The following is a 12,398-nucleotide window of genomic DNA, read 5'->3' on the forward strand; positions in this document are numbered from 1 at the left end:
CCCCCTCCTCCTTTCCCTTCCCCTGAATAAGCTGTCAGAACAAGTATGATATTTCGGGTTGTTTTTTGCTGCATCAGTACTGGTTCAACGTCACTACCGTGTTTTGTTCAGCTGTGTTTTAGATAAAATTCTAATGTGTAAAGGAAAATGGAAAAAAAAAATATTTTCCTACTAGAAAATAATCTGCAGTCCAAGCACCCTTTGTTTCAGCTTGTTAGTTGTTTCTCACAGGGTAGTCAAAACTATTCTATTTAGATTATTCTTGAATTATAAACTAGAATCTGGGTTGGCAATATTACGGTGCTGATCTCATGCCTTTTTTTAAAATTTATTGATACTGTCATATAGAAGACCACCTTTACAGTGGAAAGTCATAAAAGCATAAACTCAAAACTTGAACTTCTATTTTGTTGTGACATTCAGTTTTGAAACAGTAAGGTTTTACCAAAACCTAATGCAAATTTCAACCATATCTTTAACATCTGTTGAAAAAAACCAGTGTGTTTGCTGTGCGTACAACTAAGACTGCTCAATATTGTGGTGGTGAATAACAACTTAAAACTAACTAACTAGAGAACAAATGCTAAGTGAAAACTTTTTTGTCTTCATTGATAATTGGAAATACATAGAAATGGATAGGCTGTTGTGTTTTTCTTAAAAAAAACAACAACCCAAAACAAAATACCAAAACCAACACAAACCAAAAACTTTAATTTGTAAAGGTCAAAGACAATAATAATCTAAGTATGATAATTCATCATTTTTATTTAGGAAATACTTAACACAAGCTTTTTTCTCAATTCTTTTTTATCTTTTCATAGATTGATAATTAAAATGTGATATAATGCTTTACTTATGTCTAGTTTTTAATCATGTTTAAAAGTTGTTTTACTGTTTTCCTATCTCACATTGTTGTCAGAAGTTTAATATGTGAAATAGCTAGTTTCTGTTTACAATGACTGAATAAGTAATATAAATGCTCTTTCACTCTTTTGGTAGCATTCTTTAGGGGAACACTATAATATTGGCAACTGCAGCACCTGAATAGTCCTCTGCTTTGTTTACTGAAATCAACATCATTTACTTATGATGTGTAGAGACTGAGGAATTCCTGTGTGTTGTTAATGCTTTGCCTTTAGAAACACTCAATATTTTGTGGTATCAATGGGGTGTAGTAAATGAACTTTTTGGATCTTGAGACCAAAATTCATTATGTACATACCAAATCATAGCTTTGGAAAAGCTGTAATAGTTGAAGCTTGATGAGTAACACAGGTAATCTATTGTTGATCTCCACAAGAGTGTTTTCTTTTTGGTGGATATACTAAAGCTTACATTCTTTGCTTTTTATTATACCGAAATAATTCTTTCTTACTGAGCTCAGTAAGATATCTGGAAAATATATTTTCACTAGCAACCAGTACATTGCCACCATACAAATTTTCAGTAGTTTGAATTAGTGTAATTAAAAAATATTTGATTTTGCAAAGTAGCACAGTTCTGTCAGGTAACAAATTTCTGCAACAAAAATCACAAACCTTAATTAATTATATATTGTTGTATTACTGTAATATAGACTAAGACATCAGTTTTACCAAGTGTTGAGCGCTGTTCATGTCCATGTGAAAGTATATACTTTTTACTTCCACTGTTCATCTACAGTGAAAAATGGCTGTTTTCCACACATCTTTATAGTACAGAAATATCTGCGTTTTAGTACTGTTTATATAATACATTATTTCAGAATGGTGCTTTATGAAATATAAAAGTGTTTTCAGGAGAAGTTTTAAAATTAGAAGTTGCATATTAAAAGCAGTATGTAAAATGTTCATGTATTTATGAATGCACGTTCCTGGCCATACTAAATGATGTTGTCCTGTTAATTAAAATACAGATTTTTATAATGGCTGTTGATTTGCAAAAGGCTGTTCCCCGTTGTGAAGGAAGAGATGACGGAAACTCAGGAAAAGGTTTAGTGTTGAAGAGCTTGTTGAAAGCAGAAGGTGAAATTTAGTTTTTCTTTGATATATTTTCTGTCTTTAAGAAGAGATAGTGAATCTAGTAGGGTAGCAGATACGGATACATTTAGATAGTCTGAAGTTGCAGGAGGCAGGACAGAGATTGGGAAATCTAGGGTGGGGTTTGAAAGTGGTGATTGATGTTGTCTGATACACATAGATGGGTGGCTGTAGGTGAATGTAATGAAAAAAATGACATGAACTGAGAATCGTCTGATGAGGAAAGGAGTGAAAGACTACAAAGGGGTGACTAGGAGAGCAAGAGCAGGTATAAGTTCAGCTTGCGCAGTTGTGTGAGCCTTGATCACAAGGATGTGAGGAGTTAGCATTAGGAGAGTAAACATTTTAGAATCCGGAGAAGGGATTTCTGCTGGTCATGAGAAGGCTTCAGGGACAGGATGACAGTTTAAAATCCCATGTTTTAAGATGGCTAGACAACAAAGGAAATAGAGTGAAAAGGGGAATTCGTAGTAGCTTGTGAGACAGGTACCAGCAAAGCACATCTAGATGTTTTTTCATAGAGAAGCAGGAAGGCTGAGAGATTTTAATACAAAGGAGAAGAAGAAATGAGGATTTTGAATGCCATTTGTATACCGAGTCAAAAGCAGGAATACAAAAGTAGTAAATACTATACCTTACTATGTATGCTAATTAAAGAAAGTTTTCTCCAAATTGGGTAGTGCCTGAGCTGTACTTTTGTAGTGTCTTCCTTCTACCAAAGAGTTCATTTGTCATCCTGTTTTTATGGCTAAGGAAATTAAAAGTATGTTAAATAAGTAACTTTTTTAATGTCACAAGTAAATAATAACTTGTATTAGAACTCTGCTTCATCTCGGGTCAAAGCATTTATTCCCTGTGCTGCTGCTTTGGAAGGCAAGTTGGATGGCAAAGATATGTTTCCTTCCTTTTGAAAAATCAGGCTGCCAGTGCTGAAGTGAATACTGACACTTACTGACAGTGACCCAGAGTTTTGAAATAACTTTGTAGTTAGAGGACAGTTATTACACTTCTTCAGAAATTACTTGTGTGTAAGGTTTTACTGGTGGGGTTTTTTTTCCTCCCTCCACCCACCCTAGAAAAAGTAGTTTGTGTTCAATCCAGCCTGAAAGGCTGCATTTTATATGTTTATGCTTTGACTCCCAAGTTCTGTTTTATTGTAGATGTTGCATATGGCTGTTTAAAGTTGAACATCACGTTTGTCAAACTATATCATGCGATGACTGAGAACTGGGTTCACTGCATCCTATCAGGAAACTTCTGTCATTTAGGGTAAAAATTACTTTAAGATTTTGGTGGTAACATTTTCTTAAAAGGGGTTGCATTTACTGTTAATGAAAGTACTGTTTAAATTGTTTTTTGTTTTACAGTTAATCATGTTTAAATCGGTCTTCTCAGTAACCAACTCAGACTGCTTCCAAACATACATGGTGATTTAGTTTATTCTGTGAAAAATATAGGTGCTCATCCAAAAAAATATTTAAAAATAATTAGCTTGCTCTCCTCTTTCCAGGTCAGCTTGTTTTTTTCACTGTCTCATGCTCTGTTGTTTGTCCCTCTCTTTCCTCCCAATCCCTCTTCCTTTCAGTGCCATTCACGTTTTACTGCTTTTCCTGGCTCCTTGGCAAGCTACCCATCACTTCTGATTTCTGCAATATTGCTCCTTCTTTCTACTTCTGTACCTTTGAAGGCATCAGAGACTCAAGCACACCCTTGAGGCCTTTGTGTTGCCTAAGATTTTTGGGGTTCAAATCTTGACTTCGGTGGTGTATTCTGTAATATGGAGTGTGCTGTGTAGCTCCAAAGGCCTAAATGTAAACATAATATGCAAGATCTGGTAATAGACATCTGGACCAACCAGAGAGAAAATAAAGTGATCCTTGCAAACCAAAATTAAAAAGACAGGAAGCACAGCTCATTAGGAATGATCTTTAAAGCTAAATGTATGGGCTGGAAAGAAGTCAAGAGTTTGCTTGAAGCTGTGTACATTTTCTCATTCTTTTTTTTTTTTCTGCAATTATGTCTCAAATAAGCTAGAAGAAAAAAATGAATGTGTGTTTCACGGGATTTATTGCTTCCTGCAGATACTCAGTTCATCACAACATTAAAGAGAATCAGTTACTTGGTTGGAAGTGGGAAAGTAGTTTGTCTCGTGAACCTATGCTTAGTTAAGTTAGAATGTGTCAGATCCCTTAACTCCTGTTAGAAAAAGCACAAAATAAAATCATCTTTGTAGGGGTACTACATTTCCATATTTTTAGTTCAAGTTAAAAAATTTTAAAAGCTGAATTTCCTATTTAAAGACACAGTACTTGAAATTTTTCAATTGCACTTTTACATAGGAATTATAGGTAGAAACTGTTCCAGTCATTACAGTTTTATCTAAGAATGTTTTAAAGAAGAGCTGAAGAGCTTTCATAATGCAACAAATGTTTTGAAACTGATACAAACAAATCAAGAATAGTGCTATTAAGCTGAATCTTTGATTCATTCCTGTTACATCAATGGTTAAGCAAGATAATTTTTCCAGCTTCAGATTCTTCTTTGTTTAGCAGTAAAGCTGCAATCTTGTGCTTGTACCATCAGTGCTGTTTATATTCATGATGCAGTTGCAGCATTTTAGTTTTCAATCAGAATTAAATTCTCAAAGAATATAGATTGAAAGGAAGCCGCCTTGTTCTAAACATGGGAATAAGTTGTCACCTCAGAGCTGATCCAAAACAGTTTAAATTCACTGAAACTGAATGAGGCTTGGATCAGATTCCTTATGAAAGACTTTGAAAAAATTAACAAAAGGAGATCCTAAAAACTTTTGTTACAGCTCATTATACAACAAAGTAGTTAACATACAGCTATCACAGTAAGGATGCGTACAAAATTGATGTTTGTATTCAATTGACCCTTCTGCCAACATCTGTCAGATTTGCCAGTGGCAATATTACAGGTCAAGTGCAGCATTACAGGAGGGGGCAGGCTGCCAGTGTCTCCTCTGAACTAATACCCTTTAAAAAGCAAAATAGAAGGGCTGCTATACCCAGCAAGGAGCATATATCAATCTTCCAGACAGATTAGAGTCTAGTATAGTAGGTTATCAACTAGCTTGTCCTTTGATTTCCCAGCATCAGGTTTTACTAAGGATCATTGGGGCTTGAAAATCACTGCTTATTATTAAAAGGTTTTTTGAGACAATTGCATGGGTTGGTGCGTTGTCATCAGTGACTTTCATGACATAATGATCCTTTGGTGTAGATGTTCAATCCATCCTAGCATCTGATAGACTTGAACTGAAATGGAACACCATTCAGCCTTATTAATAGAACATATAAGTTAACAGATAGAATTCCTGTTAAAGATTTTTCATTGAAGCCTTTTATTTAGTAAGAGTGTTTTCACAGTCTGTGTTCTCAGACTTCTGTCACTAAACTGCATATAACTGTCAGTAAATCCTGGGTTTCAAATACTGGCTTCAATATAGTTTCTTAAAAATTGTAGGCTATGCAGGTTATTTGTACAATTGTGTGTACTTGTAAGTATATGTTTTTCAAAAGTATATTTAAAGACTAGAAATAGCTATCATATATGTAAAGTGTGTATATATGTGTCATTTATAAAGTGTGTAAATATATAAGTTTTTAGAGTGTTTTCAGGAGTCTGCAAGTAAGTTTTGTTTATGTTTGTATGCAATATTTATACTTATTTGTATTTATGTACAGTGTAAACTTAGGTATTAATATTTAGGGTCTACAGTAGACAGTATCCTGGCTGAATAATGTGCATATCATGGAATGGGTAGGTTACTGACGGTGTCATGGATCACAGGAACCTAACATTGAGCTGGTAGTCTCGTAAAGAGGAACAGGTACTATTGTAAAAAGCAGCACAAGCTAGCAGGGTTTTGGAGGCCTACTAAATGCTATTTGAGCACACTGGCTTTTCTTCTTAGCTTTAATGGCATTAGTTTCACATGGACCCTTTGTAATGTTGTAGTGAGCCTTTGAGAGCAGCTACAAGTCAGCTGCAGCCATCCCCTGTGTCATAGACTATTGGTTACAAATTTGACATACAGCTGCTTTTTGCAAGTCAAATAATGCAAGGCCTGCTCAGTCTACCTAAAGTACATTTTTTTCCACACAAATGTGCAAATTGTCTCAAGTCTGTTGGTGACACTGGAACAAATGTTTTTTGGAGATGACACATCAAACTCCCAAGTCCAAGAAATACAATACCCTGTAGTTTCTAGAACCAGGTGAAATATAGCACTTTCTAGTGATGATTTCCTAGAAGTCTTTAAAAAAAATTGATGTATAATATCATATATTTATGATATTATATGGTCATATTTAATATATAATTTATAAATGTTCTGTCTCTGCACTGAAGTAGCTTAGCATTTAACATACCGCTATGTTTCTATGCTCTATATTTTACCACAAGCCTCTGAGATCAGTCTCTCATAGTAAAATCTAGTAGTGTGCCTTTAGATGACCAAAGAGGAGGCCTCGTTGCTCTATTGTTAGCATGTTATGATACATTTATGCTTTTTGTAAAAACAAACAAGATGCTAAGAGTTCTTCCCCAAATAACAAGGCATGTGTGTCACAATGGTGACTGTGTTTGCACGATGGCTAAAATGGCCTGGTGCTGAAATGGGGTCTGATGCTGAAATATATAAGGTGACGTTTTAAAAATTTTTTAACCTTCAGTATTCAGTACTCAAGATTTGTTAAATTCTTTGACATAGAAATGTCTCCTACTACGTGTGTTCTTTAAGAGCTTTGGAGACCTGACATAATGTGAAAGCAGTGTCAACATTTTGAGATAGAGGAAGAGCAGAAAGACCTGTCCGAGCAGTTGTGATCAGATGTGAGCTCCTTGAAGAGGGTATGAAACAGGCTTTCAACGATCAGTGTGCTGTAGCTTCACCTGAAAGTAACTCTGAAGGCACAGAAGTTATGCAGATGGGCTACATAGTCATTTGGTAACAGAAGGAAGCCAACTCATGTCCTGTGTTTCAACTTTTATCTCAGATCCTTTCTTCCTGTAAAGCACAACTGTCATCTGATGAAGGCAGAAATGGCTGTTGAAGGGATGCAGCCATCTCTGCTTGTTCTCTTATCAAACTTTGCCTGTTATCTTTCCTCACAAGAGATCATGAAGGAGCATTGTCTGACTGCCACGTACTCGAGCTGCTCTGAAATTTCTAGCTTGCTTGTTAAATGTGTATCTCAGTCAAGTTGACTCTCAAGTTGATATTTTTGTAATGAAATTGAACTAGAACTTGGTGAATGTTGTATCAATCAAGTTCTTTATGGAAAATGATGAAAAACCCCACATATAGTCCCAGTATTTCTAATGCATCCGCCACTGGGTGTGCTTCTGTACGTGATCAGTAAATTACTCCCATGCAGTTATTTTTTTTCTAAAGATTATTTTATTTTCCAGAACTGTTTACATTTGTGCTGGATTGATTTCAGTTTCATGTGTTGTACTCGGATTTAGTTCAGGTTTTGATTTTGCTCATTGACAAGCTTGTCAAACTTCCTTGTGTGCATTTAGTATATGTAATGACTGAGAATATAATTTATATAAATAATTGCAAAATACAGAAACTTTCACTGTTACTTTTTTTTAATCTGTAAGTGGCATTATTAACATTCATCAACACTGAATGTTTTCAATCAATGCCGACTTCAGATTTTCTGCTATTATTTTCTACCTTTTTGGCATACTTCAATCACATGGCCATTTGCAAAAAGCAGTAATGTAATTTAATTATCAAATTAATGTGAAATAATTCACAGTCACAGAAGATTAAATTTTTGGCAATGCATTTCCTTGCTATCTGGTCCATAATTCTAGAAGAGGCTCAAACACCAAAAAGAAACTTTTAAAAGATTTTTTTCATTTGCATTGGTTTGTTCCATATCCCATATGATGGGTAAATAACTGCCTGTGGAAATGGCTAGTGTCAGCATTAAGCCATAGCTGAGAACTATTTTTCCTTTTATTGAACACGTTCCCAACCCTCCCAATACTTTCCTGTCTCTTCCTAGTGCCAAGCCATAAACCTAGATGGGTCCAAAAATGTAGTGTAATGAGTCCAGACCGGCACTCCTAGAGTCCAAATTACAGTCTTGACTGGCTGGGTTAATAAAATATGCATGATTATGAAGTGAAAAGCTGCTTCCTCAATGAAACACTGATTTTAAAGCACAAATATCTGAGCCACTTCAGCTGACTTGTAGCCCCTATTTAATGCAGTTCCTAAAGTAGTGACTGCTCTCTGTCTGCACATACTAAACCACAAATACCGTTGGCCTTTTCCAGTCTGGTAGTGGAGGATCTGGCTGTCATAGGAGCCTTAGGTGGGTCATTGTAAGCTCTAACTTATTTCAGGTTTTGCCCTTCTGATAAATAAATAGTGGATATTTTCTGCTGCATCACAACCATCTAGAGCAGCCCTGGAATGGGTGGAGGAAATGTATGTGATAAAACACAGAATGGAGGATGTGGCTACTTGGAGAGGACCAGAATATCATAAAGAATGCTGACAGTGCTGGTGTTGGTGTCACACTGGGGTGGGACACCTCTGGTAGCACACCAGGTACGGTTGTGATCACCCACAGAAGAGCCAAGTTTAGACTTGTATGAGCACAGTGGAGGAAGTGTTAGACTGATCAGGGGGGTAGAAGGGCATCGTCCTGGAAGGAGCTAGAAGGACTGGGCTTGTGAAGTCTGTCCAAACAAATGCTGAGAGGGGATATGATCGTTGTCTATAAATACATTTGGATTGTAAACACCAAGGAGACAAAGTACGGTTTAAGGAAATGGCCAACACTGGCGCCAGAACAAATGGATACAAGCTGGGCTGTGAATAAATTGAGGCTGGAAATTAGAAGAAATTTCCGTATCATTGGAGCTGTGAGATTTTGGAGCAATTTTCTTTTAGGAATTAATGGAACAAAAAACCCCCAAGGGCATTTTATGTGGGCACTCAGGTTATAAGAGGGACTATTTCTTGTGTAGACTGCCCCAGGCATGGACTTTGACTTGGTTCATACCAACTGTAATGTCACTGTAGAAGCAAAACCAGTAAACTGGTTTTGATTTTTTTTTAACACTCTGTAACAGCACAAGGAAACAGATTCTGATGAGTGCAGTCTTTCTGACTGGTGACTGCTAGATGTAATCTCCAAAGGACTTGTTTGTACCATTAAAATCAAGGAGTTTTGTGTGTGTATAATCATTTATAAGATCAGAGCCTACAGCTGTTCTTTGAATTATGTTGTAGCCGCATTCTTTAAGGATGTGTAATTTCTAATTTCTTTGCAGTTTTTACTCTTACAAGTAAATCCAAATTCTGCTCAAAGGATTCTGGTCTTTATCTGACTTAGAACTGGGGTTAGCAATCCAGAAACACCTGTAGAAATAGCATAAATAATTTTGTGAAGTGTTCAGTAAGAAGCGTTTTTCTTTTATATTTTTGGAGTTTGTTTTTTGGTTTTGTTTTTTTTTCAAATTTTTTAGTGTGATTTTAATTTTAAAAATTACTGCTGCAGATCTTGGCTTCTAACAGTTGTAATCCTCTGTGTGGGAGACTGTGTTTTGCTGCAATAGTTTTGGTTTTTCTTTAAAATGATTTATGTTGATTGTTGTTACTCATCTTGCAGTACCATGGAAGGTGCTCATAGGAGCAGAAATAACTCAGATGACGGAATCTGTACATGTACCAGACCCAAAAGTATTGATTAAGAAATTTAGAGCCTCTGCAGAACTTTTACGTGCAGTGTGTCATAGGAACCTTTTGAAGTCATTACAGCCAGCGTAGATACTGAAGTGATTTGTGCATGTTTTATATCTCGTAGAACGCTTAGGATGTTAGGTACTGCATTGAAGGTGGAAACACAGAAGTGTTTTGAAGAAGTGAAATTGTCCAATTTGCATATAAAGAGAGGAAAATATTCTCTGCTTTCTGAACAGTAAACTTACAACAGCTGTGTGGGGTGCAGCATCACTGCTTGTTTAGTAGCAGAATTCGAGGCTGCTGCGCATAGTGTGCTGGGTTCTCTTCCCTTCTCCACATCCCTTGCTCTTTACCTTTCTTGAGTAAGTTGGATGCACTCTAATGTAATTCAAAAGATATGCAGACCTTTCAGATCCTGAAAATTTACTTTTGCTTTTCTGGTGCTCTCCCACACAAGTTTTTATTTTTTTTTCATTTGCAACATTTTTGCTTTGGTACAATTTCTTATTTCTTAGAGATGCTGGTTTTTTTCTGCATAATGTCTAGTTTGGCATCTCAGTTGTACCAGTTTATATGACATCTAGTTTTCTATCAGTGAGAGCTTAGATAGTTGCAGTATCAATAAACGATTTGTGTGTATGAACTGGCAGATTTCGGTCTGTGTTGTCTAAGGGTTTTGTAATGATTACTGAATGTTTTCTATTCAGGTATCAAATGTTTTAATAATGCAGTGAATGCCTGTACCACTGTGTGTATGGTGAAGAGATACTGCTCTGTGACTCCATTCAAAACTGAATGCCAGCTGCCTAAGCATAAAAATACGTACTGTTTAAAGTGAGTGCTTGCTGCCATGTTGTGTTTCATCTTCATGTGCTCATGCTGTCCAATGATGCTTGTACTTAGGGTTCGGTATTGCAGAGCATCTCCTGTGAAATGAGAAGAGTTTTACCTCTTAATAAGGGAACAAATATAGGTCACTTAAACCTTCCAAAGCTAACCTCATCACGCTAGAATGGATAGATCAGATGAAAAAGACTAACAAGAGGCTGGAAGATATTTGGAGAAGTAACTTTAAAACAAAAGAAGCGGATGTAATGCTTTTCTTTTTATACTTGGAAATGTGTATTAAGCTGATTAAGCTGAGATCCTATGAAAGAAAAAAAAAACATATTTTTTTTTCCATGTTATTTACAGGTACTAAATGAAGCAGTGGGTGCACTGATGTATCACACTATCACTTTAACACGAGAAGACCTGGAGAAATTTAAAGCACTTCGAATAATTGTCCGAATTGGCAGTGGTTTTGATAATATTGACATCAAATCTGCTGGAGATTTAGGTATGACTATTAAAAACATTATTTTACATCTTATACTTGCCTCCAGAAATCTGATAGCATCTAAGTCATTGCATTAATGTTTTCTGTGTAATTTATACTAACATAGTATGTAAGCTGTATAATTTTCTCATCAAAGTGTTTAAAAATCATTACAGAGATACTAGTATTGGTTAATTAAGTGGTAATATTAACAGCTTTGTTACAGGATGACAAATCTGCCTGTTCAATATAAATCCAAGGAGTAAGGCCATAATTTTTCATCTCTTTTTTATCCAAATGGTATATTTTATCAACTACTGTTGTAATCCAATCACAAAATATAATTCCATCAGCATGGCATACTACTTCTGTTTGAATAAAAAATGAGATCATTATCAACTGTCTGAGACTTATTTATGATGCATGAGATTTAGTACTAAACCACTCCATAAAACTGGAATATCAATTTTATAGGAGAATCAATTGCTGCTGCTTCAGAATAAATTCAGATACTGGAACTATGAAGAGATGGTGCTTAGTGTTTCACTGTAAAAAAGTAACAGTCTGATTTGTACTTTTTTTACTTTAGGATAAACCATCTCATATCAGTAATCTACAGGTTAAACTATCACTCGGGATAAATGTCTAAGTTTTCTTTGTTTCTTTTCTAAGGTTGAGATGCTTCCCTTTATGTTCTGGGAAGATCTTAGAAACATTTACTTCAGTGTGACAGTGCTTAGTCCTAGTAGTAACCTCTTTGATACAGCGAGGAACTGTAATATGGTCTGTTTATCAGTAAATTACTGTAAAATCATCACCTATTTCTAATGGCAGTGTAGTTTGCACAGCAGGCAGAGGCTAACAACTTCTTTGCAAGTTTCTAATAAAGAACAGATCAGGTCTGAAAGCACGTAAGGCTCTGTTCCTACATACTGTAACTAGTGCTGAAGTTAGGTGCATGCATCGTGAGCCCTGGAAAACGTATATATGTAGAGATTGACCTGGGGTAAAATCCTAGATCAAAAACTAAAACATAGGTACAGATGAAAGGCCCCGAACAGTCAGGAGTCAGATTTGTGCAGAGAATCCCTGATAAGAGGAAAATCTTTGCAGGTTTGTTGGCTGCTTCTGCAAGTTATCATGCTGGATTGTAACCCAAGTTTATAATTTAGATTCATCCACGTAATTCTTCAAGACAGAGTACAGCAGATCTTGGAAATTCTCATTCGTTTGATACACTAAACAGCCACATTCCTAATCATTCAGTTCCTATGATGTGATTAGACAGCCTGAGTTATACAGTTACATCCATACAACTTGT

The 12,398-nt window shown here is 35.8% G+C and overlaps 1 protein-coding gene across 3 annotated transcripts in view; it reads left to right on the plus strand.

Moving 5' to 3' along the window:
- Nucleotides 1-12,398, plus strand: part of CTBP1 (C-terminal binding protein 1) — a 245,915-nt gene that overhangs the window by 207,854 nt on the left and 25,663 nt on the right. For all 3 annotated transcript variants that reach the window (XM_014966814.1, XM_014966813.1, XM_014966815.1), the window contains one exon: nucleotides 10,954-11,098. In XM_014966814.1, coding sequence (XP_014822300.1) covers nucleotides 10,954-11,098 — 145 coding nt within the window. The remainder of the gene's footprint in view (nucleotides 1-10,953; nucleotides 11,099-12,398) is intronic.

Source organism: Calidris pugnax, unplaced genomic scaffold, assembly GCF_001431845.1.
Source record: "Calidris pugnax isolate Ruff unplaced genomic scaffold, ASM143184v1 scaffold14, whole genome shotgun sequence".
Classification (NCBI taxonomy): Eukaryota; Metazoa; Chordata; class Aves; order Charadriiformes; family Scolopacidae; genus Calidris; species Calidris pugnax.